Source organism: Panthera tigris, chromosome A1, assembly GCF_018350195.1.
Source record: "Panthera tigris isolate Pti1 chromosome A1, P.tigris_Pti1_mat1.1, whole genome shotgun sequence".
NCBI classification, from domain to species: domain Eukaryota; kingdom Metazoa; phylum Chordata; class Mammalia; order Carnivora; family Felidae; genus Panthera; species Panthera tigris.
This window is the reverse complement of record NC_056660.1, coordinates 5,130,325-5,156,452: the sequence shown is the minus strand read 5'-3', so window position 1 is coordinate 5,156,452 and position 26,128 is coordinate 5,130,325. Positions and strand designations below refer to the sequence as shown.

General features: G+C 46.1%; 1 protein-coding gene across 17 annotated transcripts in view; it reads right to left on the bottom strand.

Annotated features, from left to right (window-relative positions):
* Window positions 1–26,128, bottom strand: part of LOC102959813 (phospholipid-transporting ATPase IB) — a 609,397-nt gene that overhangs the window by 505,343 nt on the left and 77,926 nt on the right. For 14 of the 17 annotated variants that reach the window (XM_042984757.1, XM_042985236.1, XM_042984810.1 and 11 more), the window contains exon 2: window positions 10,313–10,457. In XM_042984757.1, the coding sequence (XP_042840691.1) occupies window positions 10,313–10,457 (145 nt within the window). The other 3 variants (XM_042985331.1, XM_042985227.1, XM_042985306.1) reach the window with 3 other exon arrangements.

Sequence of the window (26,128 nt, the reverse complement as noted above, 5' to 3'; positions counted from 1 at the left end):
GCTGTTCTTTTTTTTTTTTTTTATGTTTATTTTTGAGAGGGAGAGAGCGTGAGTGGGAGAGGAGCCGAGAGCGAAGGGGACAGAGGATCCTAAGCGGGCTCTGCACGGACAGCAGGGAGCCTGATGCGGGGCTCGAACTCACAGAACACGAGATCGTGACCTGAGCCAAAGTGTGAGATCAAGACTGGAGCTGAAGGTGGATGCTCAACTGACTGAGCCACCCAGGTGCCCCTACCTTGCTATTCTTTAACCTGCATATTTACTGCCCAGGTACTCTCTGTCCTTTGCCCAGGGTAGTACTCAAATACACTTTCCTTTCCTCACCCCCCACCCATAGCTCATCAACTGAATGTTCTAGGCCTCAAATAATCGGATAGTAAGCAACACACCTGGCAGAAGAGAACGGGAATAATAACCAGCCTGGACTTTCAGCCACTCTTTGGACACTATACCAAATACCCTACCTTGGGTTACATACGTACTGCCATCAAATTCCTACCGACATACAAGGTACATTATTCTAGTTCCCACTTACTGAGCCAAATATCTTGGAACGGAACGTATCTCAAGGCAGAGGAAGAGCTGACAACAGCTGGAGCGACTTCCTAGTAGAGCTGCTGGAAGAGGGGGACAAAGAGCTCCACGCCTTCACGACTCAGCCAGCAGAGGCGCCCCTACACCTCTGAGCCCCTGGGGGGTAGGGTAGGATTAGAAATGGTGCTAAGTCCCATTGACGTGATCGGTCTCAGGGTTGCTGAGGTCTGAAGTCAAAACCGGAATGGGTCAGACCAGATAGGTTTCTCCAAAGAAGAGAAGACAGCCAAAACTGGTGGCTCCAAAGCAGAAGGTGGGAAGAGGTCACCAGCTTCTATGTAGATGCACTCCCAACCATTTGATTTAATACCGTTTGTTGAGTGGATTGGCACCGGTGTCCCGACCTGGTCCTATGTAACGAGGTTTGAGGGAAAGCTCCCTGAGGGGGAGATAGAGGGTAGGGGGTGCAATGGACTAAACTGGGTCCCGTGAAAATTGGTATGTTGAAGCCCTAACCCCCAGTATGAGGATACTCGGAGATAGGGGTCTCTGTGAGGTGATAAAGCCGAGATGAGGTCATGAGAGTGGGGTTCGTGACGGCTTGGTACCCTTATAAGAAGGGACACCAGAGAGTTGGGTCTCTTGCTTCACCACGTGAGGACAAAACAAGGCAGCGCTGTCTGCAAGTCAGGAAGAGGGTCCGCACCAGAACCTGACCATGCTGCCATTAATGGTCTTGGACTTCCAGCCTCTTACTATGCAGGAAAAATAACACTTAGGGGAGAGAACGCTAAGCCACCTCGGCTATGTATATTCATGGCGGCCTGAGAGGACTGACGAGGGAGTGACAGTGACCCCTTCCCATCTGTTCACTCTGCTTATCACTACATATTTCAGTTTCTGTGTCCAGTTAGGGGCATTCATGGAGTAATGTATCCAATTCCAACTCAACTAAACCTCCCAAGAAGAATACGTGGCTTAAGAATCCCGTAATGAAACAAACCACAGATTGAAAGCAAGAAAGTAAGCGGGGCACCTGGGTGGGTCACTTGGTGGAGCATCCGACTTCAGCTCAGGTCATGATCTCCTTGTCTGTGAGTTCGAGCCCCGTGTCAGGTTCTGTGTAGACACCTCAGAGCCTGGAGCCTGCTTTGGATGCTGTGTCTCCCTCTCTCTCTGCCCCTCCCCTGCTTGTGCTGTCTTTCTCTCTCTCTCAAAAGTAAATAAACATTAAAAAAAAATTTTTAAAAAAGCAAACGACAAGGAAAAAAACTGAATTGACACTTCTCTTCCTTATAAAAGCCCTTCAATCCATCTTACTAAGTTCAACATTAGGAGGATTTAATCAAATTGGATTAAGTCACCCAAAAATATTCAAAATAATCATTATTACCATGGATTTACATCCATAATTCTTAACCGAGAACCTTGGTAAATACATGTTGCGTCTTGAGATGATAACTAATGACAGTAACATATACACAGATACTTAAATATACATATCAAACGCTCATGGTAGTGTTTTACCAATGGGACATGCGATCAAAACGGGAGACCACGGGCCTAAATCTGAGACTTCTATGAGAGCACAAAGCCCGCTCTCAAGTGGATTATCTGGTCGCAGGCGGTCCTGAAACTGAAACCGGCCAACGCTCTTTGAGAGTCGCCTTCCGAGTGACCGTTTATGTGACAAATACGGGAGACCTATACAATAACCCTCAGACTGACCAACAACATCCCAACCTAACCCCAAATCCTTTCCTAATTGTGTGTCCTAGAAAACCGTAAGGGTAGCTAAAAACCGGCGATTCAAGTTTTGAAGAGCCAGCTTTAAGAGAAAAGGGTAGCTCAGCATTTAAATGATCAAACTCAACGTCATGGATTTCAGGAAATTTCTTTGTAAAACATCACTGCGTGTCTGACCCCAACAATGGTCAGACCTCTCCTTTTGTTCTCTGTAAGCATTGTCCCTCTTCAAAGGGATGCTGATTAGCATTTCTGAGTAAGCTTTATGCTGTCCGTTGAGTGACTCAGCCGTAAGTGGAATGAACACTTAGAGGCTACTTTCTAGAGAACGACACAAAATCTCACGTGACTCAACTCTGACCACAGAGTTTTCTGCAGTCACTTTGCTGCCGACTTTTCAAGTTCTGTACAAGTGGGTCGGCTGTTATGCCAACGGACTCTCCGTGTTGCCGTCTAAGGAAATGTTGTTTGACACCCAGGGAGTGAGTGTTCTTCCATCCGATTAGCACAACAAACAGGCCAAGAGATGGGTCCCGTCTCTCTCTTCTGACCATCATCCATCCAAAACCATGTCTGTCTCCAATAAAGGAGCTCGATATTTCCCAAAGCACCAACACAAAGACAGGGGTATAGTTTTCAGTTCCTACTCTCCCAGACACTTCCGCTAGTTTTTTCCAATATTTTTTTTTAAACGTTTATTTATTTTTGAGACAGAGAGAGACAGAGCATGAACGGGGGAGGGGCAGAGAGAGGGAGACACAGAATCCGAAACAGGCTCCAGGCTCTGAGCTGTCAGCACAGAGCCCGACGCGGGGCTCGAACTCATGAACCGTGAGATCGTGACCTGAGCCGAAGTCGGATGCTTAACCGACCGAGCCACCCAGGCGCCCCATGGTTTTTTTCCAATACTTTGAGAGAAGTTGGTCTTTACAAAAGGGTTGCAAAATTAGCACAAAGAGTTACCATATACCCTTCACCCAATTTCCCCACGATGTTGATACGACCATTGCACAAGGATCAAAACTAATAATATTGGATGACAACTAGCTCAAAGAAATTACTAAAGTAAATATGAGAAGAACATTGGCACAGTACTAGTCTGGCCACATCGTTTATTCAAAGTTCGGTTTTCCCACCCATGCACTTTTTCTGTTCCAAGATCTGATTCAGAACTCATACCACATTTAGTCGTCCTAGGTCCTCAGTCTCCTCTAACTCTGGTTCAGTTTTAACTTGTTTTTCACAAATCCTGATGCTCAATTCTTTTTATCAGCTAGAATCGGAAACCCCAGCTCAAAGAGGACAGGAAGGTTTAATAAAATTGGGAAATAGGGAAGAAGGGAAATAAGTTACTGACTCAAACTCTCAGACGAAATGCCTTTACCCATTTTCATCAATGACAATGGCACAGATGGGACTTTGATGGAAGTCAAGATATACTCCTCATCCACCCATACAAGGGTCCACTTGATAGATCACCCGTGAGCCTGTTCTCCTAGACATTTGCGGTTTCCTTAGAAACATCAAAACATCATAAAACTAGCCCGAGGCTGACATGCTTTTGTTTCTAAAAATACATTTCAAGAAAGCTAATGCGCTCAATAGCTACCTGAAAGACAGCGCTAAGAGTCCCCCAGTCTTCGCCATGCCTTAAAAGCCTCGTCCAAGGGTGGAAAACCTGATAACGTCCTAATCACAAGAAACTTCTACGGCATTCGTGGCTGCTGGTATGTACAAATTAGGGACTCTCAACACGCTGTGACATTCACGTGCAGAAACTACAGTGCGTGGTTTGGAGATTAACCAAGTATATCCACCTCTAAGCCAAAAAGAAACGATTGAGTGAGGAGGGGATATTAACTTGACTAATCACTTCACTATGTATATGTACGTCAAATCATGTTGCACATCTTCAATATATACAAAGTAAAAATATACAAATAGCTCAATAACAGCAGCATACATAGAACATCTTGAAGCCGTTTCAAGGTAGGTAACACACGTGCTTTTACCACATATCTTCTCAGATGAGGATTTTTATACATTTTACCTTGGCCAAACTTGACAAAAGCGCTCCCAAATCAGATTTGTCAACTTTGGTTTTTCAAACAATCTTCTTTACATGAGTAAAAGGCAGTTTTGATTCTTACCAGGAATGACATATTGTTTGTTACATTGGCTGTTTTTTTGTTTTGTTTTTTTTTACATTTATTTTCAATAGACAGAGGGAGACAGAGCACAAGTGGGGGAGGGGCAGAGAGAGAAGGAGACACAGAATCCGAATCAGGTTCCAGGCTCCCAGCTGTCGGCACAGAGCCCAACGCGGGGCTCGAACTCACAAGCCGCGGGATCATGACCTGAGCCGAAGTCGGATGCTCAACCGACTAAGCCACCCAGGTGCCCCTGTTTCTGTTATGTTTTAAGCAGCTTAAGTGTGTCCCTTTTTCTAGCAAGGCAAAATTCTAGTTTAAACTTCTCTTGGCAAAAGCAATATTAAGCAGTTTTCCTTTAAGACAAACCAAGAAGAAATGCGATAGCTTGACCGAGCTAAGTTATTGCTTTAATGAAGATTTTTGTTAGCTGGAACTCCCACCTGAAATGACTCATTCAAAACACAATATCTGTAAACATTCCTAACTTGCTTTGAAGACCTCATTTCAAACTCCCTCGTAGCCTTGAACCTAGTACAAATGGCGTGCTGATAATCCCACGAAAAGACAGCATACACCTGAACTTGATTGCATCCATTTGCTCAGCAAAGAGATCCCAACGATCAGCAAATTTCAGGGTATTTTCTGGAAAAAAATGTTTAACTTGCAACATTTTTGAGAGTTTAGATTTACAAAATTAAAGCTTCACCACCAGGTTTTTCTAAGTAGCAAACTTTCTAGAAGCATTTAATATTTCAGTTAAAACACCTAAGAGGCGATGATATCATTCATACGAAATGTCCAGAAGAGGAAAATCTACAGAGAGGGGAAATGAGTGGTTGTTCAGGCCCAGGGGGAGGAAACCATAATGGATGTGGTGATGGTGGTACAACTCTAAATATACTAAAAACCACTGAATTATATACTTTAGGTAGACAAATTATATGGGATGTAAAATATATCCCAATAAAGCTATTAAAATATTTAAAATGAGGCGGGTGCCTGGGTGGCTCAGTCGGTTAAGCATCTGACTCTTGATTTCAGCTCAAGTCATGATCCCAGGTGTTGTGGGATCAAGCCCTAAGTGGGGCTACACGCTGAGCATGAAGCCTGCTTGGGATTCATTCTCATTCTCATTCTCTCTCTCTCTCCCCTCCCCCCACTCCACCCCTGCTCACATTCTCTCTAAAATAAAAAAAAATTTAAAATATTTAAAAGGAGATTGTACACCAGAAAAAAAGGGATCTTGTTAGGTGGATATATATACATATATATATATATATATATATATATACACACACACACACACACACAATCCTACATATGTATGTATGTGTGAACCTTGCAATATTCCATTAACTACTACTCATTTCTAGAAGGTGAAGCGGTACTGTCTTCATAACTAAGGCCCTAGGAAAAGCAGTGCTTAGGAGAAAAAGACCATGTCCTATTTCCTCATAATTGTAAGAATCCAAATTCACTGGCTTCAACAATGGAAACTTCAAGCTACCATAGCTTCAAATCAATCACTGGCAGTATTTTCAGTATGGAGAACAATAATAAGGTTTAGAGAGCCATCTACCAATATGGTGCAGATCATCCCAGAACTTCAAGCAGCTGCTTGGAATTTGGAGTTACCGTGTCTGGTATATCCCCCAGGGGTGCCAGGGCCACAGTCAACTCCAGCAGTGACCTTAACTATGTGTTCAGCAGGCCCAGTCTCTTTCTTGGATAGACTAGTTGAAACATTAACTCTAGACTTTCAAGGTCTGTCCTGAATTGTACCATGCAGCCCCTCACCAACCTTCCCCAATGCCCGACAGCCACATCCCTCTTCAGCAAACTCGGATCTCTATTCTGAAATCAAAATGCCAGGTGGCCATAAAGACAGTCACAGAGCCACTGCCGTGATCAGTTCACTCCATGATCAGTTCTCCACTCTGAGTCATAAAGGGCGTGCGGTGGAGAAGGTCAGTGGGAACACCAGCCTCCTGAGGTCTATGTAACAGCCACAAAATCAGTACCCTGGACTCATGGGCTAGAATGAGTCTCACCTGTCCTACCTGGGCTCTTTTACAAACACTGATTTGGAAGCAAGTAATCAGTAATGAATACTCCACGCCCCTGCCTCCATACCCCCCAAAAAAGTTAAAACCCTTTCTCAAGAAAGATTAAGAAAAAAAAATCCTTTTTCAACCCCCTTTTATGAAGATATTCCTTTGAACAGTTTTATTGACTTTTAGCAAACTTTCATAGTCAAGATAAAAAGCCTTAAAGAATTAAGGATTTTTAGAAGACGACTCCAGCAACATTAACGTGCTAAAATAATGTGGCTCAACATTTTGTAAAATCCTTAAGCTTTAATGGCAAGCAGTTGTATAGCCAGTCCCTCAATGAACTAGAAGTCACATTACCATTACTAATTCCCCTAAATATAGACTTGAGGCGAAACAAATACTCAAAAGCCATTTTACAGAACAGCAAGGGCCACATTTTAATCTCTTAGACCCTATTCAGTGTTTTCTGAAATCTGCATTCCCAATAGAAGCCATGAACTCAAACTGTATGATTTTTAATATTCGATGGGATTTATTTCAACTAATGCAATGATATTCTTATACAAGACTTTAAATAGAAGAGTTGGTACCTATCTATTTTATTCCTAACCAACCCCAGTGTATATTCCCATACTTACTCCTCCTTCTACCCCCAAAAGTACAAATGAAACTGTACAACGGGTAGCCACTTGAAAAATCTGGTAAGATCAGCCTCAAAAGATAGCTTTGCATCTTGATTACGGAACAAGTAGTGAATCCACATTACCAAAGCTCTTAAAAATCTTCATCTTCCAGGGGCGCTTGGGTGGCTCAGTCGGTTAAGCGTCCGACTTCCGCTCAGGTCATGATCTCACGGCTTGTGAGTTTGAGCCCTGCGTCAGGCTCTGTGCGGACAGCTCGAAGCCTGGAGCCTGCTCTGGATTCTGGGTCTCCTCCTCTCTCTGCCCCTCCCCCACTAGTGCTGTCTCTCAAAAATAAATAAATGTAAAAAAAAATTTTTTTTAATCCTCTTCCATAGAATAGGAAGTTTAAACAAATATCAAGACCCTTAGCTTCCCAACTTTAAGCATGCTTAAGTGGATACCAGAGCCCAAGAAATCAAGAAAAAGTAAGCAAAAATACTACTTGAAAACATCCTGAGGTTTAAGAAGAAGATTCTTCAATTCGACATCCTTATATAGTATGTATTTTTGGGCCTAACACATTCACTGCTTAAAGTGTGTAGCATAGTGAAATATAGATCTCTTGAGCCTCGAAATCAAGCAAAGAAAAAAAAAAAATAGAACATATTTAAGTAATCTTTCCATCTTTTTAAAAGTAATTGAATGGAAACATATAGAAGGTATGAAGAAATGCAACTATATTGGCAATGCAGGATTCCAAACGGTTTCAAGTATATTCTCAGAGTTGTGTAATCACCCCCAAACGAAACCCCGTGTACATTAGCAGTCACTCCCGTTTCTCAACCTCTTCCCTCGTCCTAGGGATCACTAATCCAGGTCTCAATAGATTTGCCCCTCTAGACATCTCCTGTAAGTGGAATGAGGACTTCTGGGACAGGCTTCTTTCATTTAACATCATATTTAAGTCTCACCCCATATCGTAGCAGGTAATGTAGTTCATTCCTTTCCCCGGCCAATAGTATTCCATTACACGGATAGACCACACCTTGTTTATTCATTCACCAGTTGACCGACATTTGGGTTGCACTTTGGAGCAGTTAGGATCACGCTGCTATAGTTTGTGCACATGTTTTTGTGTGCACAGTTTTTCATTGCCCTTGGGGAGACATACCTAGGAGGATTGGTGGGTCACATGGTAATTTTGCATTAACCCTTTGAGGAATTGCCAAACTGCTTTCCAAAGCAGCTGTACCACCATTCATGCCCATCATCAATGTAGGGAGGGCTCCAATTTCGCCACGTCCTTACCAACACCCAATGCTTGTCGTCTTTTTGATTAGAGCGTGTGAGTTTGGGAAGCAGAAACTCACTGCGGTGGACGCTCTGCGTTTTAAACCGAGCCCGCTCATTCTTATCGGGACCTCAGCTATTCCTCTAGGCTACGTTTTTAAGTGAAGAGTATGTCCCAATGGTCATTTTTTGTTCCAATTTTTAAAAATTTTTATTTAAATCCAAGTTAGTTAACATATAGTGTCATAATGATTTCAGGAGTATTTAGTGATTCACCACTGACACTTAATACCCAGTGCTCACCCCAATAAGTGCCCTCCTTAATGCCCGTCACCCATTTAGCCCATCCCCCCCCCACCCAACACACCCCCCCCCCCCCAGCAACCCTCAACGTGTCCTCTGTATTTAAGAGTCTCTTATGGTTTGCCTCCTCTTTTTTTAATTTTTTTTTAAGGTCTACTTATTTTTGAGAGGGACAGAGTGCGAGCAGGGGAGGGGCAGAGAGAGAGGGAGACACAGAATCCGAAGCAGGCTCCAGGCTCCGAGCTGTCAGCACAGGGCCCAATGCGGAGCTCAAACCCGTGAACCGTGAGATCATGACCTGAGCCAGAGTCGGACGCTCAACCGACTGAGCCACCCAGGTGCCCCTGCCTCCGTCTTTTTATCTTATTTTTCCTTCCCTTCCCCTATGTTCATCTGTTTTGTAAACCCAAAATAAAGCCTAACACTAATAAGCTAACACTAATAATCTAGCCCCAAACAACCTAACAGTCCCTTAATCAATGGAGGGGTCACCTCCATGTAACATGCGCCATTATTCTACCACAAACTCTATCAAGCTACAGTCATGCCCAACGGCCAAACCTTTTTCAATAGGGATGTCCGGCTAAGCAGCCTGCGTAAGGGCTAGTGCTGCTGTCAAGTATTTAATTTTAAGCACGCAACAAAGTTTCACCAGAGCTTTTGAGAAACACTGGGTTGCAGTTCAAGCTTGTCAATAATCTACGTGTAACCTGATCAGTTAACTTCTCTATACCTGTGCATGGTGTTCTGAGCCATTCACAGAACCACATCCTCCGAAGTCACTCGTATAAAGTTGTCTACGTCTGAAAGTTTAATGAAATGTAAAACACCTGCTAACACCCGTGCCTAAAGATCTAGCTTCGCACAGCTGAAAGAACTTCAGCTTTCATTGAGAAGGTGGGTGCTATTTGCAACTGTGCTAGTTAGACGCCATAGGAGCACAGGGACATTATTTAACATCTCAGTTTCTTAGTCTGAAGGTAACGTTCTTTAAGAGGTTCTGATGATTCCTTAACCAAGTCCAGTTTGCATCCGAGACGGTAGCCAGCAAAAAGCAGACACTTAAATGTTAGCAGAAAGATGGATGAAAGCTAACTCCGCACAAAGTTTCCCAGCATATAAGTACCTCGTAACCAATGTTGGGGACCACTTAGGGCTGAGTGCGAGTCCTTGTGTCCTGTGGGAGTCCTTTAGAAAGCACTTCCCTACATTATGGTCTGCAAATCGGTAAGGAGAGCGCTCATGTAGCTCAAAACAGGACTAGGAGGAATTCTTGAAAGGGAACCCAGGGACGAAAAGATAAGAGACCTCATTTTTGTCAGGGCCACAATAATAAAAACTTCCTCGGGGCTCACAGAGGGCCTGAGCACAGAACAGAGCCCAGGAAGAGAAAGGTAAAGGCTGTATTCACATGACCCCATTGGAAGCAGGTAGAGACTGTCAGGCTCCAGGGGGACGGGGGAGGGGAGTGGAAGGGGCTGGGGGAAGAGATGGGGGCGGAGGGTGGAGACCGCTGGCTAGGTGTGTGCAAAAGCCGCCAAGAGCAAGATGAACCCCATCCCAGCCGTGAATCAACTGTCCTTGTGTCTCTCGGCCGCCTCCCCCCTACCTGATCTGGTTGTCACGGAATTTGTTGAGATGCGGCTGGTTGAGGTAAATGGTGCGGGCTGGTGCATCCAGCTGGTCTCCAACAGACGTGGCCCGGGACATCTCATCCTCCGCCTTCTTGTAGCCCGAAGAAGGACGAACAGGTCCTGCAGAGACGGGGTGCGGGCAGAAAACAAAACACAAAGAAGTCACGCCAGGCAAGAGGCGGCGAGCACGGGCTGCGGGCTGGCGGGCGGGGACCGGCTGGGAAGGATGCTCTCTCTCTGGGCGCTGCCGGGCCCGCCTATGTACCTTGGCTCCCCCTGGAGACCTGCCGCCGCAGCTGCTCCCGGCTCCGCCCCGCGCCCCCCCGCGCCCCGCCCCCTCCCGCGCCCCGCCCCCTCCCCGGGCCCCCGGGCACCTAGGAGGGCGCCTCTCCCGCGGCCGACTCCGCCCCGCCCCCTCCCGCCCCGCTGCAGCCGGAGGCCTGGCTGCCAGGGGCACCGCGGCCCGTTGCAGGGGCGGGGAGGGGCCTCGGGGACAGCGGCCAGGGCCTCCCCCCCCCCACACCGCCACCGGTGAGCTCCCCCTGCGGGCCCAGGGAGCGCTGTCCGGAACTCGGTTTTCTCGGCTGCTCTGATTGACTTTAGGACAAAGATGCCAGCAAAGGGGCTGTGCTCTGCATTGGTCGCCGCGGAAAGGGACGGCGAAAGCACACCTCCGTGCCCTACAAAGGAAATTCCCACCCCTCGGGGGTGATGGGCTCGGCTCCGCCCGTGATCCTGAACGCACCGGCTGCCCTTCCCCCTAGGTGTGCCTGGCAACCTGAGCTTTACCCATCCCGGTTCACGGAGGGCTGCGTGATCTTGCGTTTCATGGCGCCCGTTCGGTTTCTGTGGTTAAGGCACACGCAAGTGTATCCCCTTAAGAGCTGACTTCAGTCCTACGGTCAAGCCCCTCTGTGGGCCAACCGACCCCCCCCCCCCGGCCCCACGCCATAACCTCCACGTATGCAGGTGTCAGCATGGAGAACAATGACACGCCCATTACTGGACCGGCTACACCGGAACACACCCCCGTCGCCATGGCCAAGTGTATCCCTTATCACCAGGGGCAACCCACCTCAAGAACCGACCCTCAGGGAGGGATGCCTGAAGTAAAGGATCACAGAAAAATAAGTGCCCTGCAGAGGAGGGCTCCTCTCCTTTTCCAAACCTGCATCTTCGCACCAACTGCCATGCTTTCCACCTATCAAAGAAATGAACGATGTATACTCTTTAAGAAACTGACATCTCATTGCAGCAAACACCTACTTCACAGCTGCAACGAACATTCATTGACAGAGAAAAATCTTGAACGAGGAAGTGTTGACATCTGTGGAAAGTGATTATAATCCTATTCATCGTGATCACATGAGGGGAACAACCGAAACATAAAATCGGTTGAGAGCGGGCGTATTATCCTGAGGAGTATCCACAGCTGGGTCCCCGGTCACAACGCTTTAGCTGCTCCCCATTTGGGGACCCCCATCTCCTCAGATGCTCTCGCTCCCTGCCTCCAGCCTCCACTCTCCAGGGTTCGTCTGGCCTCACAGGGGACTGCTCTGCCCTCTGCTTATTGACAAGGGGCAGCAGAGAGCAAAAGTTCCCACTTCAAGACTGACTGGCCTGAGAGCCCGGCCGGGGCTCCCACACTTCAGTCAGAGAACGCTGGGTTTTAAAGCACTTGCTGAATTAAGGCAGATAGGCTAGTTTCAAAACCATTCCCTTCATAAAAATACCGCTTTTTTTCTCTGCCCATTTACCCTGCTCTAGTCACCTCCAGCCTCGATCATCATTACCTGATATTTCTTTATGGTCCGTCTTCCCACGGCCAAGAGCAGAAGCTCCAGGACAACAGGGACATGTTTTGTTCAGTACAGTGATCTCTGCACCTAGAACAGTACCTGGCACATAACGGGCACTCACGTTTGCTAGTCGAATAAGTCATTTTCACTCAAGTCTTCTAAAGGGTCGCTTTGAATTCTCCAGGCAGAGATGCAATGATTCGCACAGAGGGCTCAAACGCCATATGCTTGTATGGGTCAGAACAGTCCATTGCTTAGACTGTATTCACTCAGTGGCTCTTGACCCTGGTGCACATGATCATCACCAAGGGAGCTCCCACAATTATACAGGCCCTGGGCCCCACCCCCACAGATTCCAACGTCTTTTACTCTGTTCTCGAGTGATTTAAGGGATACCAGTGGGCAGCCACAGTTGAGAATCACTTGTTGGATGCTGCTGGGAACAAACAAACAAACAAAGGCCTAGCGCCCACTGTCAAAATGTTAACCAGTTTAAGGTACTAAGGTAGAACTATGGTTACCAGTACACTACGGTTCAGGACAAGTGACTAAGAGTGGGCTTGAAGGTGCTAAGGAGGGTCAGGGGTCAGCAGCCTCTTTGGGCGTGAGGGGAGCTGGTGAAAAAAAGAGTTCGAGGACAGATATACAAGCATGAAAGTGTGGGTAAGGTTTCTGTTAGGAAAGAGGACAAGGACAGTTGGGGGCAGGAACTAGAAAGAAGTTAGGCAAAGGCCCAAGTAGACCAGATGTATAAGCCAATGAAACCAAACAAACAAAAACAAGCACTGAGGGGTCCAAAGTGGGAAACAGAAAGGAAGCTGGGGGGTGGGGGGGTGGGGGGGGGAGGACTGGGGAGGAGTTAAATGCCAGGCAAAGAAATTTAAACTTCATCCTGAAGGTCATCTGAAGCCACAGCCGGTTTCTAAGCAGGGGAGAAGTGCAGCTGGTAGCAAGGTACAAGTAAAAGCAGAAAGAGGAGAGGATCTGTAGATAAGGAGATCAGGTAGGAAATTAATTCGACAGTCTAGAAGCAAGAGGTTAAAAAGCAAAACTTCAATGGAGAATGGGAAAAAAAAAAAAAAAAACGCACAGACAGGAGAACGATCTCAAGGGAAACCCTGTAAGACTTTTTTGGGATTGAATGTGTGGGCCAGGAAAAAAAAGAAAAAAGAACACTGGGTAATTCGAATTTGAAGAAGAGAAGATTGGGACAAAAAAAACACTAGTGATAGAAATGAGAATGGAAGCCATTTTCCCCAAACAAGAAGTTAAGTGTTGGATAACGAATATTGGGGTGCAAACAAATTACACGATTAGAGACAGAATTACATGAAATAATGTCTCCCAAGCATCTACCATGCATGAGGCCAGTTCACCTTTCTACGCTACGTCAGGGCCGGCCTGGAATTTTATTCTGGATAGCAATCATTATAGTGCCCCCCACCCCCACCTTCCCCAGGACGCCAATAACTTTCTTCTACCTCAGTGGCCTCATCCTAACCAAGTCCTGCTTTGGAGAAAAACATTAATCTCTTCCAAATACCACACATCTGTCGAAAATATATCGCCTAAAGAAAACACACCACCATATATAGCGAAGCACAGCATGACTAAGGTTTCAAATTCAGACTCCCAAGATGAATCCTGAGTTAATGCATTTTGAAAATACCACCGTGCAAAATTAGAGTATATGCTTACAACTCCCCCATATAAACAAGCACAGTGTCAGCAGACAGTGGGAGTTCAATAAATATCTGTTGAGAAAGAAACCAAGGTAAAAAGAATAAGGAGAAACGAGAGTGGGAAAAGGGACAAGCACTAAGCTTGCCCACTACACAACAAGAAACGCCGACAAGACAGCTGCCGGCCAAGGGCATGAGGACAGGGACTTTGTCTTGCTCGTGGTTCTAGCCCTGTCATCCTGAATAATGCCTAGCACACAGTAGCCAGTCTGTAAATATAGATAAAGGGCTAATGTAGCAGGTCCCTTTTGAGGATGCCTACCCAGCTGCTGAACCACAGACTCCCTTGTGTGGTCACTGAACCTTTCCCTTCCCATATGCAGGCCAGGGAGCCCCGGACAGGTCTATGAAAGGGTCGATGCATGCATCACAGCTTTTTTTTTTAATGTTTGTTTGTTTGTCTGTTTGTTTATTGAGAGAGGGGGAGAGAGAACAAGCTGGGAAGGGGCAGAGAGGGAGAGAGAAAATTCCCAAGCAGGCTCTGTGCCATCAGCCCCAATGACATGGGGCTCGAACTCATGAACTGTGAGGTCATGATCTGGGCTGAAACCATGAGTCGGACGCTTAACCAACTGAGCCACCCAGGCATCCCGTCGCATCACAGCTTTTCGCACCAGGGATAGTGACTTCACCCAAGTTTGACCATTAGAGGAGTCTTCTGGAAACTTTGACAGGTTTCTGCATGTGGCTGCTCTATTAACATACACACTCTGGGTCTCTGGATGGCCATCTTCTACCCATGGAGTAGGCAGCGAAATAGAGGGTATCTTTTGAAATAAAGACGAAACCATCTCAGGGAGAGCAACAGAAACTGTCCCAACAGCTTTCTGGATTCTGGGTAATTTCCTTCCCAGATCTTAGCTATACTGGGGTCTCTGGGTTCCTTGACCCACTCCTGAATAACCAGAAGTGCTAATCAGTACCGTGAGGGAGCACAGAGACCCTATTTGTTTCCTTTAAGACAGATATGCAAGTAAGGTTAAAGAGGAGGGAGAAATACCTATTCACGTATAGATCAGCCTGGGGCGGGGGCAAGGCTTTAGATGCCCCTGGCACAAGTGCCATTAGATGCCACAACCCACACCCAGAGAAGTCGCATTTGACAGAGGAATGTTTTTGTGGCAACACTTGGGTTGGTTGGTTTGGATAAAGCCCAGAAATAGCTGGAAGGTGATTGGCTAAATAAAGAAGCCCCTCCTTCTTTCAGAGTTTCTGCCAGGATAGGAGAAAGAATTTTAAGAGGATAGGCACAGAGGACGGGTGAAGAATAGGGAAGGGGCAGAGGAAAGCAGCCTAGTTCTGCCACACATGTCACGGATCCCTACGACTCTCCCACAGACCCCAGCCACCCCGTGGCTCCAGCTTGCCTGTTAATCTCTTCCCACTCACTTTCTTCGTGTCCTTATAGTATTTTCATGTTGCTGAATGGCCCAAATGTCTCATTTAACTCACACGATATATCTGTGGCAACAAGGATGTGAAGTCACCAGCTAGGAAGCAGGGACAACGCTGGACCTCCCACTGGCAGGTGAGCAGATAGAAGTGAGGACAATGCCTCATGTCTCCCCATTACATAAATTAATTCCACGGAGATGGTTCTGGAAAGAGGAGGAAAAACCTTAACGGGTTTCTGAAATCTGTTCCTTATCTAATTAATCATACATTATTTTATGACTGTTGATTAATATACATTTTAGTGTGAACTAAATAGGCCCAGGGAGTTAAGAACCTCAAAGAGTTCAACATGAAAGGGGAGTTAATAGAAGGCAAATTTTTACTAAGCATTTTATTGCCTTAAGCAACATAGAAATAAAATCCTTCACTCTGAACTGCAGTATTTTTCTCTAACTCAGAACTCTAGAAGATGCTGGTGACTTATCTAGTCCACTTCCCTCGCAAAGAAGTTTCACGACCTCACAGTAGAAATTCTTGGGAAAGAAACACTCTAGTCTTCCTAAGTCAGAAACCTATTAAAGGGGCAAGCCTCTTTCTAGAACCTCTGTTACTAGTTCTGTGGGAAGTCAGACCCTGGACATTGTTGTGGAATAAAGAGTTTGGCTGGTCTCTGTCTGGGCTTCCTGGGGGAGCTTCTAACCCCTTGGAACTACCCCAGGGGCAGGAGTGTCTTTGCTATTCACGGTGGGGCCCCAGGACCATAACCCAATTTTATGCTAATGAGGTGACCCTGGTGGGCCCCTAGGCCATTTTAGAATGGGGGTTGACCAGAAAAACCAACCATGTGATTAGAAGGTTGGGGTCTGACCTCCCAACTCCAGGGAAGAAGGGGAACCGGAGACTGAATTCAGTCATGTGGCCAATGGTCCAATTAATTATGCCTATGTAACGAAAGCCCAATAAACACTACGGACACCAAAGCTCCGATGACATGTCCTAAGGAGCTTCATATGTGGGACCCTCCCAGACCTCACCCTAGTGTCTCTCTCCATTTGGCTGGTCCTGATTTGCACCCTTTATGATAAAAACTGTAATCCTAAATATAGTGCTTTTCTGAGTTCTCAGTTATTCTAGCATATATTGAAACTGAAGGGGTAATGGAAATCCTTGAGTTTGTAGCCATTTGGTCAGAAGTACAGGTGGTCTAGGCATCCCTGAGCTTGCAGCTCCTGTCTGAAGCGAGGGCAGTCTTCTAGAAAACTTGTGCCCTGAACCTGCGAAGTCTGAGCTCACTGTGGGTACTTGGTATTACAACCGAACTGCAGACATTACTTGGTGAACTCTAGAATGACAGAACCAAAAGGGAGACGTTACGAACAATCACAGAAGTATATCAGGTCAAACGCAAGATAGGATTAGAGAAGCCAGATCTGCAGAAACTTGAATCCAATGCTCCTTCCATTAGAACAGGCTGCCTTTACGGGCCTCAGCAAGTCGGGACACCAGCTAGCTTTGGTCTCTTCAACCGCAAAACAGAAATCGATGGTAGAAATCAAACGTTGGCAAACTTTCTGTGAAGGGTCAGACAGTAAACATTATAGACTTTGGGCTACATACGCCTCTCTTTTTTAAACACAAAACTCTTAAAAATGTAAAAACCGTTCCTCACTCACAGGTCAGATTTGGCCCACCGGACACAGTCTGCTGACCCTTCATACACACGAAGTTCTTTCCACTTACCAACCTGATTACATCACAACTCCCACCTCAAGGAAACATTAAATATCTTCCACGGCAACAAAACAGGACATATAAATAGCAAACAGGATCTTCAGCCTTTTGTTACTGGAATTAAGTGGATTGGGTCTTTTCTCCTAATTTTGTACGCACTTAAAAAGTATGTAAAAGATGGTTCTCTTTGCCTCCAGAGAAGTTTCCAGGAAAACAGTACTATCATCAGAGAGCTTTGTAACCAGAGGCACGTGTGTGTGCGTGCGTATGTGTGGGTGCGTGCACACACACACCCCTCCCCTGCCCCAAAGGTTTCAAGTTCAACTCTGGCCTTTACACTCCATATTTACAAAGATGTTTCATAATCCTTCAGAACACAATGACACAAAGCAGTCCAGCAGCCGGGGAAGCCCTCGAGCCATTACTGCTCCTAATCAAACACACATAATGAAAATGCGGTACAAATGCGAAATGCGATGGTCCTAGCCACGGCAGACACGTTTTGGAGGCCTTTTCTAGACCCCACTTTGCACAAACCACAGCTCTCCGAGTATAGCATCTGTGATCCGTTTCTGTCCAGGAATTTAAAAGAAACACAAAGAGAAAGGGACACTTTTTACTGCCAATACTTATTGGCTTCTCTTTTCTCTTTGTCAGGGACAGAGAAGGGAAGACACTGGCCCCGGCCTCTTGAGGATTTAAAATACTGTTGAATGTTGAATTTATCCAAGCGGGAATTGGGCCCTTCCTAGACCTAAGGCATTTTGCCAGGCATAGGAGTGCACAGTTGAAGGCCCAGGCTCACGCTTCAGCAGAAGCAACAGAAACGGAGACCGAGATACAGGGGACAGATACAGGGGACCGAGATACAGGAGACCAGAAGACAAAGATGACTGCCAGTCTTGCCAAGGCCAAAGACCAGGGTGACTTTGTTGAGGAAGCATAGGAACCAGGCTTACAAAAATGAGTAGGATAGTATGATTTGGCTGTGTGGAAAAAGCAGAGTGTTCCAGGAATAATGGCGTGCGAGCAAAGACGTGCCAGCGATACGTTATATACAACCTACTTGGCTCCGGCACCCGGGGGGTGAAAATGGAGCCACAGTAATTTGAGGCTTTGTTTCCACCTAGGACAACATTGCAAAGCAGGCTTCTGGTTCCTCGAAACGCATTTCACACCTTAGATCATTTAGTAATTCACAAATGATGAACGTTAATGTAAGTGAAGGCAGATGTGCTTTTAAGGAAATCTCTTCAATATACCAAAGCGAAAACGACCAAAAAGAAAGGCTAGGTTTCGCAACAGTCAATTCAGAGGATTTTTCTATATGACGGGCCAGATTGGCCGAGGCTTAAAATTACAAGCCCAGGGACTTCTGTTGCAACTCCCTGTTGCTAGGGGATGGACACTCATCACTCCTGGGGCCAGGAAACCGGGTGCAAATTAAGGGCACCAACCTTAAAAAGCTCACTACTGTTTCACTATACGCATGAAGGCAGGCTTTGAACAGTTAATCCTAGGAGAGGTGCAGTTTTCTTTGAAGTTGTACGTTTGCCTGTCCTAAGCATTCGGAAGACACAAAACACCTTGGCCAAAGGTGTTCGGATTCACGGAGTGTCGTCTCAGAACCAGCCCGCCTGTCCCGCATCATCAGTCATCTCTCTGCAGCCCTGGAAGGGCCCAGCAGCTTCTAAACCTGCTCCCAGACCACACGAAAAGTACCGGTGGGCGATTCAGGAAAGGGAAACTTTTTCTTACCTCTCAGTTATATGTCACACATCTCCCCTCTTTGACTGGGGAAACTTTCCCCAGAGAGAGAAAAATTAAGATGTTTCTTTTCAGATGGATTTCTTCCCTTCTCAAGCCCCCCACCATCACCACCACCCCCCCTTCCACCTCCTAAAGATCAAAAGGACAGGCAAGCTTTTCAGTGTACGTCCCTGACCTCATTCTTTCTGGATTCCAAACAACCCTTTGCAAACCCAACTCTTCTTCAACGTAGAAAATGCTGACAGCCAAGCCCTCCCAGGTCTGTTGTAAACCCTTTAACGGAGAGGACAATTAATCCACAAAATCTCATTAACAAGAGGCTGGCTCGTCCGTCCCTGCTATTTTTGAAAAGCATAAGGGGAAGACACCTTGATATTTCTCGCGGTGGGTCTTCTAAACCTTCCCCAGGGAGGCAGAGGCACTGAGTGCATAGAAGTCACATCTCAAGTACAAGAGAAAGGCACATTCAAGAGAAAGGCAACTATCGTGCTGTTTCACATGTAAATCCGCCCACCCTGTGTGCTTCTCACCGCGGGTCATGTGACGCTAACGCTCTTTACTTCTATCAACAATCTTAATGTAGCCTTCGACATTACAGGCAGTCAGATTTGAAAGGGTCCACCAGGAGGCCAATTTCACTCCCGACTCCACGGATACAACACATTCTTTCCCAGTTGGGATGGCTTCCCCTGATTTTCTTGTTGACGTGCCATTCTGTGTATCCCGTTTCTTCTCAGACACAGAAGTGAGAAAGTTCCAAATATGGGAAAATCTTTATAAAGGAGGAGCGAGGCCAAAGAGACGCGGACGGGATCCGTGAAATCCCGGCATCCTCCGCCGACTCGTGTCGCCAACTCAATTAGCTGTCTTTGCCGTGTCACTGACAGGTCATGCACAGTGACGGTAAGAAGCACAATGTTTCGTTGAGCCTGGTCTACGCACTCCGTATGGGTTAACCCATAGAATTCTCAAACCACTCATGACAAGCATGTTCATTTTGGAGATAAAGAAAACAGGGGGTGATTCACCAACTAGCTTTGTATCTGTAAGTTGAATTTTACTCGTTATGAGTCATTTATATGACCTACGTTATAAATAATTTGAGGGTGGGGCTTCAAGGAGTTTCCAAAAATAGACAAATATTTGTTGATGGTCTTGTATCCTTATTAGGTTTTGGTTGATTTCTTTTTCTTTAACTGAAAGTATAGCCCCAGAGTCTATACATTAAAAACACAACTCCCCCCAAATGCCAGGCTCACAGGCAACATGGAGGTGGTGGTGGTGATTACAGGACTGGGTGCTTAACCCAGGAAAACAAAGTCCCTAGAGAGTCAAGTGCCCTGAAGGCAGGAACATACAGAAGAAATCAGTAAGTCAAGCAGCCAAGCAAAAAGATGGAGGCAGATGGAAGTCATTCATTCATCCGAAGTTCAGAACATTCGATGTGCACAACGTCAAAATCAAAAACTCTCTCCCTGCCTTCAGAGAACTTGCAATGTGGTGAGGAAACCAATCTGTGCAGAGTACTACAGCACAGGATGTGAAAGGTCTTCCTCCACCTGCATTTTCTTCCTCTTAGCGTGTTTGCCTCCCAACAACTCTCTTCTGAGAAGTCTTCGCTCACCACACATCCCCAGGTTGGTTGGAGGTCCCCCCTCTACTTACAGGACCCTCGGACATGGCCAGGCAGGGAATTCTTCCAGGGAATATTTTTCTCAGTCTTACACAACCTCCAACAACCATACCCAACTGTCCCGTCTGTGCATTTTCCAGGTCATAGTTACTGTGTGTGTCTTTCTGGTTGAAAAGGTCTCTAATTGGAAAAGTATAGACTATGCCTTATTGATCTTACTCTTCCTCAGCATCTGTGGGAGCAGGAAAAGAGACCTTGAATGCTATGGGTGTGTAGTGTCTAAGAGAAACTAGTATTTCCAGCTGTGGTAGTAAGGGGGTCGTACTGGAGAGATTTCAGAGGTCTCTCACTACAAAGCCAGCAACTGAGCTCTACGTAAAGAGCTCCAAAGGGTAAATATGGAGAAGGACATCCAGAGTAAGACAAAGCCATGGGCAAACATGCGCTGTGAGCCACTTGATTCACGCAGCTTTCTAGGATGCCCTCTTAGGACTGTATTCTACTCCCCTCCGCACCCAGATACACAAGAACGACAAAAGCTCCTAACTTTTGCTTCCCTACACAACACTGCCTCTGAAAACCAGAGCAAAGAGTAGGGAATGGAAGGACCATTTTGACAGACAAGGTGTAAGAAGCTAAATGACCTAGAAGTGAAAACATGTACGTAATTACACAGACGTAGAGTCAGAAATGGTGTAATGGAGCTACAGATCAGGGAAGGTGTTCACACAGGGAAGGGTCTCTAGTTTTAAGAGAGCCTTGGGCACCAGAAGGACAGCGGCTAATTTTAGAAGCAGATCAAAGGAATTAATGAACAAAGCCTGGCAGTTGACTGGATGACAGGGAGGGGAAAGACCAGAGGCCGGTCATTTTCTGATGATCTTCCTTTACCTATGGATTTCTGATCACGTAAGCAATTAGTTTCCCCTTGAATGAAAGGACTTTCACAGTGGACCATGAAACTGTAAAGCGAATACAATGAAATACCCTGTCTAGGTAGTAGGATATCCTTATGACCAATAATTCTTTGAAGATGAGGGAAATGAGAGGCCCAAATGATAGAAGCATTGCCTACCACTCTTAGACAAGAGTTCAGTCCACTGAAGACACTACTTAAATGGACTGAATGTTACAGAAGCCTGCCAGAATTGTCCCAAGTTCTCAGTGACGTCTGACATACAATCCTGGACCATAACTAAGTTTCTGTAGCACTCTCTACTCTTCAAATCCTTTGTCAATGCACTAGCAGCAAGGGTGGTCACAACCAGAGAATCCTGTACCCTTTCCAGACCTTCCTTTTACTCTGCTGACAATCTGACTCAGTTCTACACACCTATAGCTGACGGTGTGGGGGTTGGAGGAAGACAGCACTAATCAACGGACTACCCTCTACAGAATTTAGGGACGCCCTCTGAAATGGACCTCCATGCAAGGAGATAAAATGGACTTATAACATGGGGGAGGGGGGAAACAGCCACTCCACAAGTTCAGTAAATGCAATGTTACTAAGACCAGAGTATCTCCTAAAATTCTGCAGTTAAGTCCAAGCCATTGTTAATGAAGATGGTGACAGGCCCGCAGGCTGTAACTTGCCAAGCCCAGTTCTGGAGGTTTCTAATGGGTCAGCGTCACAGCCCAAGGCTCTTCCAGCCCAGCTCTGCTGCCTTCTCTCTTTTCCATCACAGGCAGCAGATGAGCATTGCTACAAGAAGGCTTTCCTCGCTCAATCCCACCCCATCCCACCCCCACCTTCATCTTTCAGAGGCATTGCCCCAAAGGAGCCTCTCCTACTCCTAACCCCATCTCAGCGCCCGTGGTCCCTGGATCTAATGTACCCTGGCTGCAGCTTGCGTTTTCCCCTTTACAGAAACGTGCATAGTTTCTGGTTTCATCTGAATAACCACGGCGATGGCTGAACTGCTCTACAGTGAGTTGACAAAAGTACCAACCACAGAGTGAAACACACACGACACTTGCAAAGAGACTGCCAAGCAACCAAGGATCGAGCACAAGAAATAAGACCATACCATACCCCAGACAGACCCAAAGCAGGGGATCTGGAGGGCAAAGATAAGCCAGCAGTAAAGGCCTTAACGAGTACTTCACGAGACCAATATCAGAAGTGCACAGTCAATAAGGAAATAATTCACTTTTGACCATCAGCCCTGACACACTGACATCACTCATGTTAGCGTCACACACTAACGCAGGTTGGCAGAGAGAGGGATGAGGTCATGTAGACTTACTCTGTGAAGACAATTTCTTAAGAGGGGCGCCCGGGTGGCTCAGTCGGGTAAGCATCTGACTCTCGATTTCAGCTCAGGTCATGATCCCACGGTCTTGAGATCAAGCCCTGAGTTGGGGTCCATGCTGATCACACAGTGTTGGCTTGGGATTCTGTCTCTCCCTCTCTCTCTGCCTCTCCCATGCTCGTTCTCTCTCTCTCTCTCTCTCTCTCTCTCAAAAAATAAATTTTTTGAAAAGACCTTTCTTAAGAAAAATGCAAATAAAGTACAAATGCTTTTCAGGGCATGGTTTGATATGTATTGCCTCAAATCTTCGTTAGGTAGAGAGGCTTCACCTAAAAATCATTACCCAGAATATATCAGGCCTTCTTGGTTCAGCCTCTATCTCTTACTGCTCTGGCCATCACTTGAACTTGAGACTTCTTGGACCGCTTGCAGCTCCTGAACAAGCTCAGGTCTTTTTTCTCACGATGTGACACCTGTAGCTCCTACTTCTTCCTTCACTCGGGAAGCAAAAGCCAGGAGACGGCAGACACAGAAGGGCCCGTGCTGGGACCCTGCCTCCCCAGCTCATGCACCTGCGAGCGTGCCTTCCGGTGCGTACCTTTCCCAGCTGGCTTCTCTTCCTCACTGGCAACGTTCATCTCCCAACAGACTCCCTCCCACTTCTGAGAAGGTCTGGAGTTCCCGTCAACGAACACGAAACGCCCCTACGTTTCTCACACCATAAAGACCGAGTCAACAAACTCTGGGGTCATTTGGTTGCAACAGAGCTCCTCATCAAGGTTTGCTAGGTCAGCCTTAGTCTGTGCTTTCAAAAGACAGACAGATCTGGACCCGGGGACTTCCAGGCACTGAGACACAGCACACAGAAGAGGCCAAGGGGCCTAGAGGGTGACTGGAAGCATCCCCCCTGACCACAGCGTGTATACTGAAATTCTATTATGCCTGCTAATGCCTTTCTCCCCATGAAAACCTATCTTCGGGCAACCATGACCTACAGAGTTCAGCCTACAGTGGAAGCAATATAGCAGCCGACTCAACACATGAGCAGCCAGAAACCAAAACAGTGAGTACTCGTGCACTGAATAAAAAACAGACACTGGATTATTTTATTCTGATTAGATTTTATCACTTTCTGCTGAGACAACACAGTTTGAAGTCTAAGGAGGAAGGCTTGGTTTACTTTAATACGGTGAACTTCAGGGGCGTAGAAAATATTTTTCAACTTTTAACTTCCTGCAGTAGAAATTATTTATGTAAATTTCCATTTGCATATTTCATGGGACATGCACCTCTAAGTTTCGTCACTGCCGATTTGTAGACAGAATGAAAATAAGTTCATGAATGTAAAAAAAGATTATTTTAAGCCACACATTCCAAATAGGTAATGACAAAGATGACGACAAGTAACTTCATTCGTCACTCCAGGGACAAGAGGCGAAGATATTCATAAAAGCCAAAAGCACCCTCCATCCCGCCTATTCCTCTCCATTCTCAAACTGCATCTCCCCCTGGAAATTTGCTCTGCCAGAACTTCCTCCTCTGTTGGCTTTCAACTCCCTCCTTCTCTTAGAGAGTAACTTCAATGTTCACAAAGCCCTGCTTTGGGGGTCCTTGGAGTCAAGGACGATCTCATTTCCCTAGAATCTCTAGCATTTACCATGGGCTCCAACTGAATAGATGGCTTGTCTTTCTACTGTGGAGGGCAGGGAATCCCTCCAGGGATGACTGACCTGAATCAGAAGTAGTTCTGCATCCTTCCTTGCAATTACTTCCCAAATACTGCGGCTTGTCTTTCAATCCCACATCCAGTTGGTCGGGAGATCCCATCAGTTCTACCCCTGCTCCTAACCTGAACAGATCCTGAGTCAGACGGCTTCACGCTCTTTCAGCTGCTACGTCCCCAGATCATCAACCCCTCCTCGCCCGGACACTGCAGTAACTTCCCAACCCATCCTCCTCCCACCTTTCACACAGGAGCCAGACTCCTATTTTTAAATGTAACCCGAGATCTGGTGGAACCGTTTTCCACCACACTTCGAGTAGAGAGCAAACTCCCCACCAGAGACTAACAAGGCTCTATTCCAGACACGCTGGTCTTTTCTTCTGTCCCTCACAGATGTCCAGCTTATCCCCACCTCAGCTCCTTAGCTCCTACTATTTCTCCCGCCTAGGGGTTATCCTAAGCCGGAACTGCCTTCCTCGACAATTTCACATCTCTGCTTTCTCATGTCTTGGGTCTCTGCTCAAATGTCCCATCTTCAAAGAGTTCTTCTGGAACTGTGTCATCTACAGTAGTTCTTTCCTTTGGTCATTTGCTATCCAGGCTTCTTTTCTTTAGAGCGGTGATAACTCTTGTAAATACTACTTATCCACGGGTCATCGGCCCACCCCTCTAGAATGCAAGCTCCGTGAGCTAAGATTTTCAGGTTCCCTGCTCTCCCTATGGTGCCTGGTACACGTGTTTGGTACTTGCCGTTTGAATGATTCAATGAATTCAACCTGCTTTAACAAGTCTTAGCAAATATTCAACTCTGTTCATTCATCACCTGGCAATGTCAACATTATACATGTCATTGCTTCTTTTCACGGTAACCGTAAGTAAACATTTTGTCCTTCAGTAAGCCAGGCTTTGAGCATCATTTTACTGATTTCACAAACGCTTTACCTACAATTTAAAGTTTACTCTATGAGACTTCTTCATCTGAGCAAGGAAGATAACACCTACTTTACCTAATACTTTTATAATGCTAAAACTGAGACCTTGGGTTTGAAAAAGGTGAGTAAACTACAAAGTTCTATAATAAAATAAGGAGGATACTATAAAACCAAAGACATTAGTGACTGTATGCTAATAATTAAACTTCCATTTCCTAAGACCTCCCCCCCATCCCAGCTGCCAGATGCTTTCCACACAGACTCACATTTAATTCACAACCACCCTGTGAGGGTCATCAACACCCTTTGACAGATGAGACAACTGAGAAACTTCGAACTACCTGATGGAGTTCACTTAACTCAAAGGGAATAATATCCAAAGTGCGGAGCTAGGTCTGTCTGCTTCCATGATCAGGCTTTGAATTTAGACAATATTGTTTTGCAAAGATGTTCTGTAATAGTAAAAAGTCATCCAAGAACTTACAGAACGTTATTGGCCTGAGCGAACATGTACATTTAATGTAAACACAATGACGCCGCGAAAGTGTGTTTGAGTCCCACAAGGCGGCCAGGGAAGGTCTGGTCCTCTGAGTGGTGCCTTGGCACGCATCTGCATTTCTGGAACATGCAGAAGACCATGCATTACCCATCAGAGTCATGAGGACCATAAAACAAATACCTGTGTCTAAATGTGGCCCAAACCTAAGAATATAGGAAAACACAAAGTTCTGGCAACATGAAACAGTATGCTGAATGAGAAAATAGGGTTTGAAAACGCAGCCACATTGCGACAAAGCTGCACATGTTTCAAGTT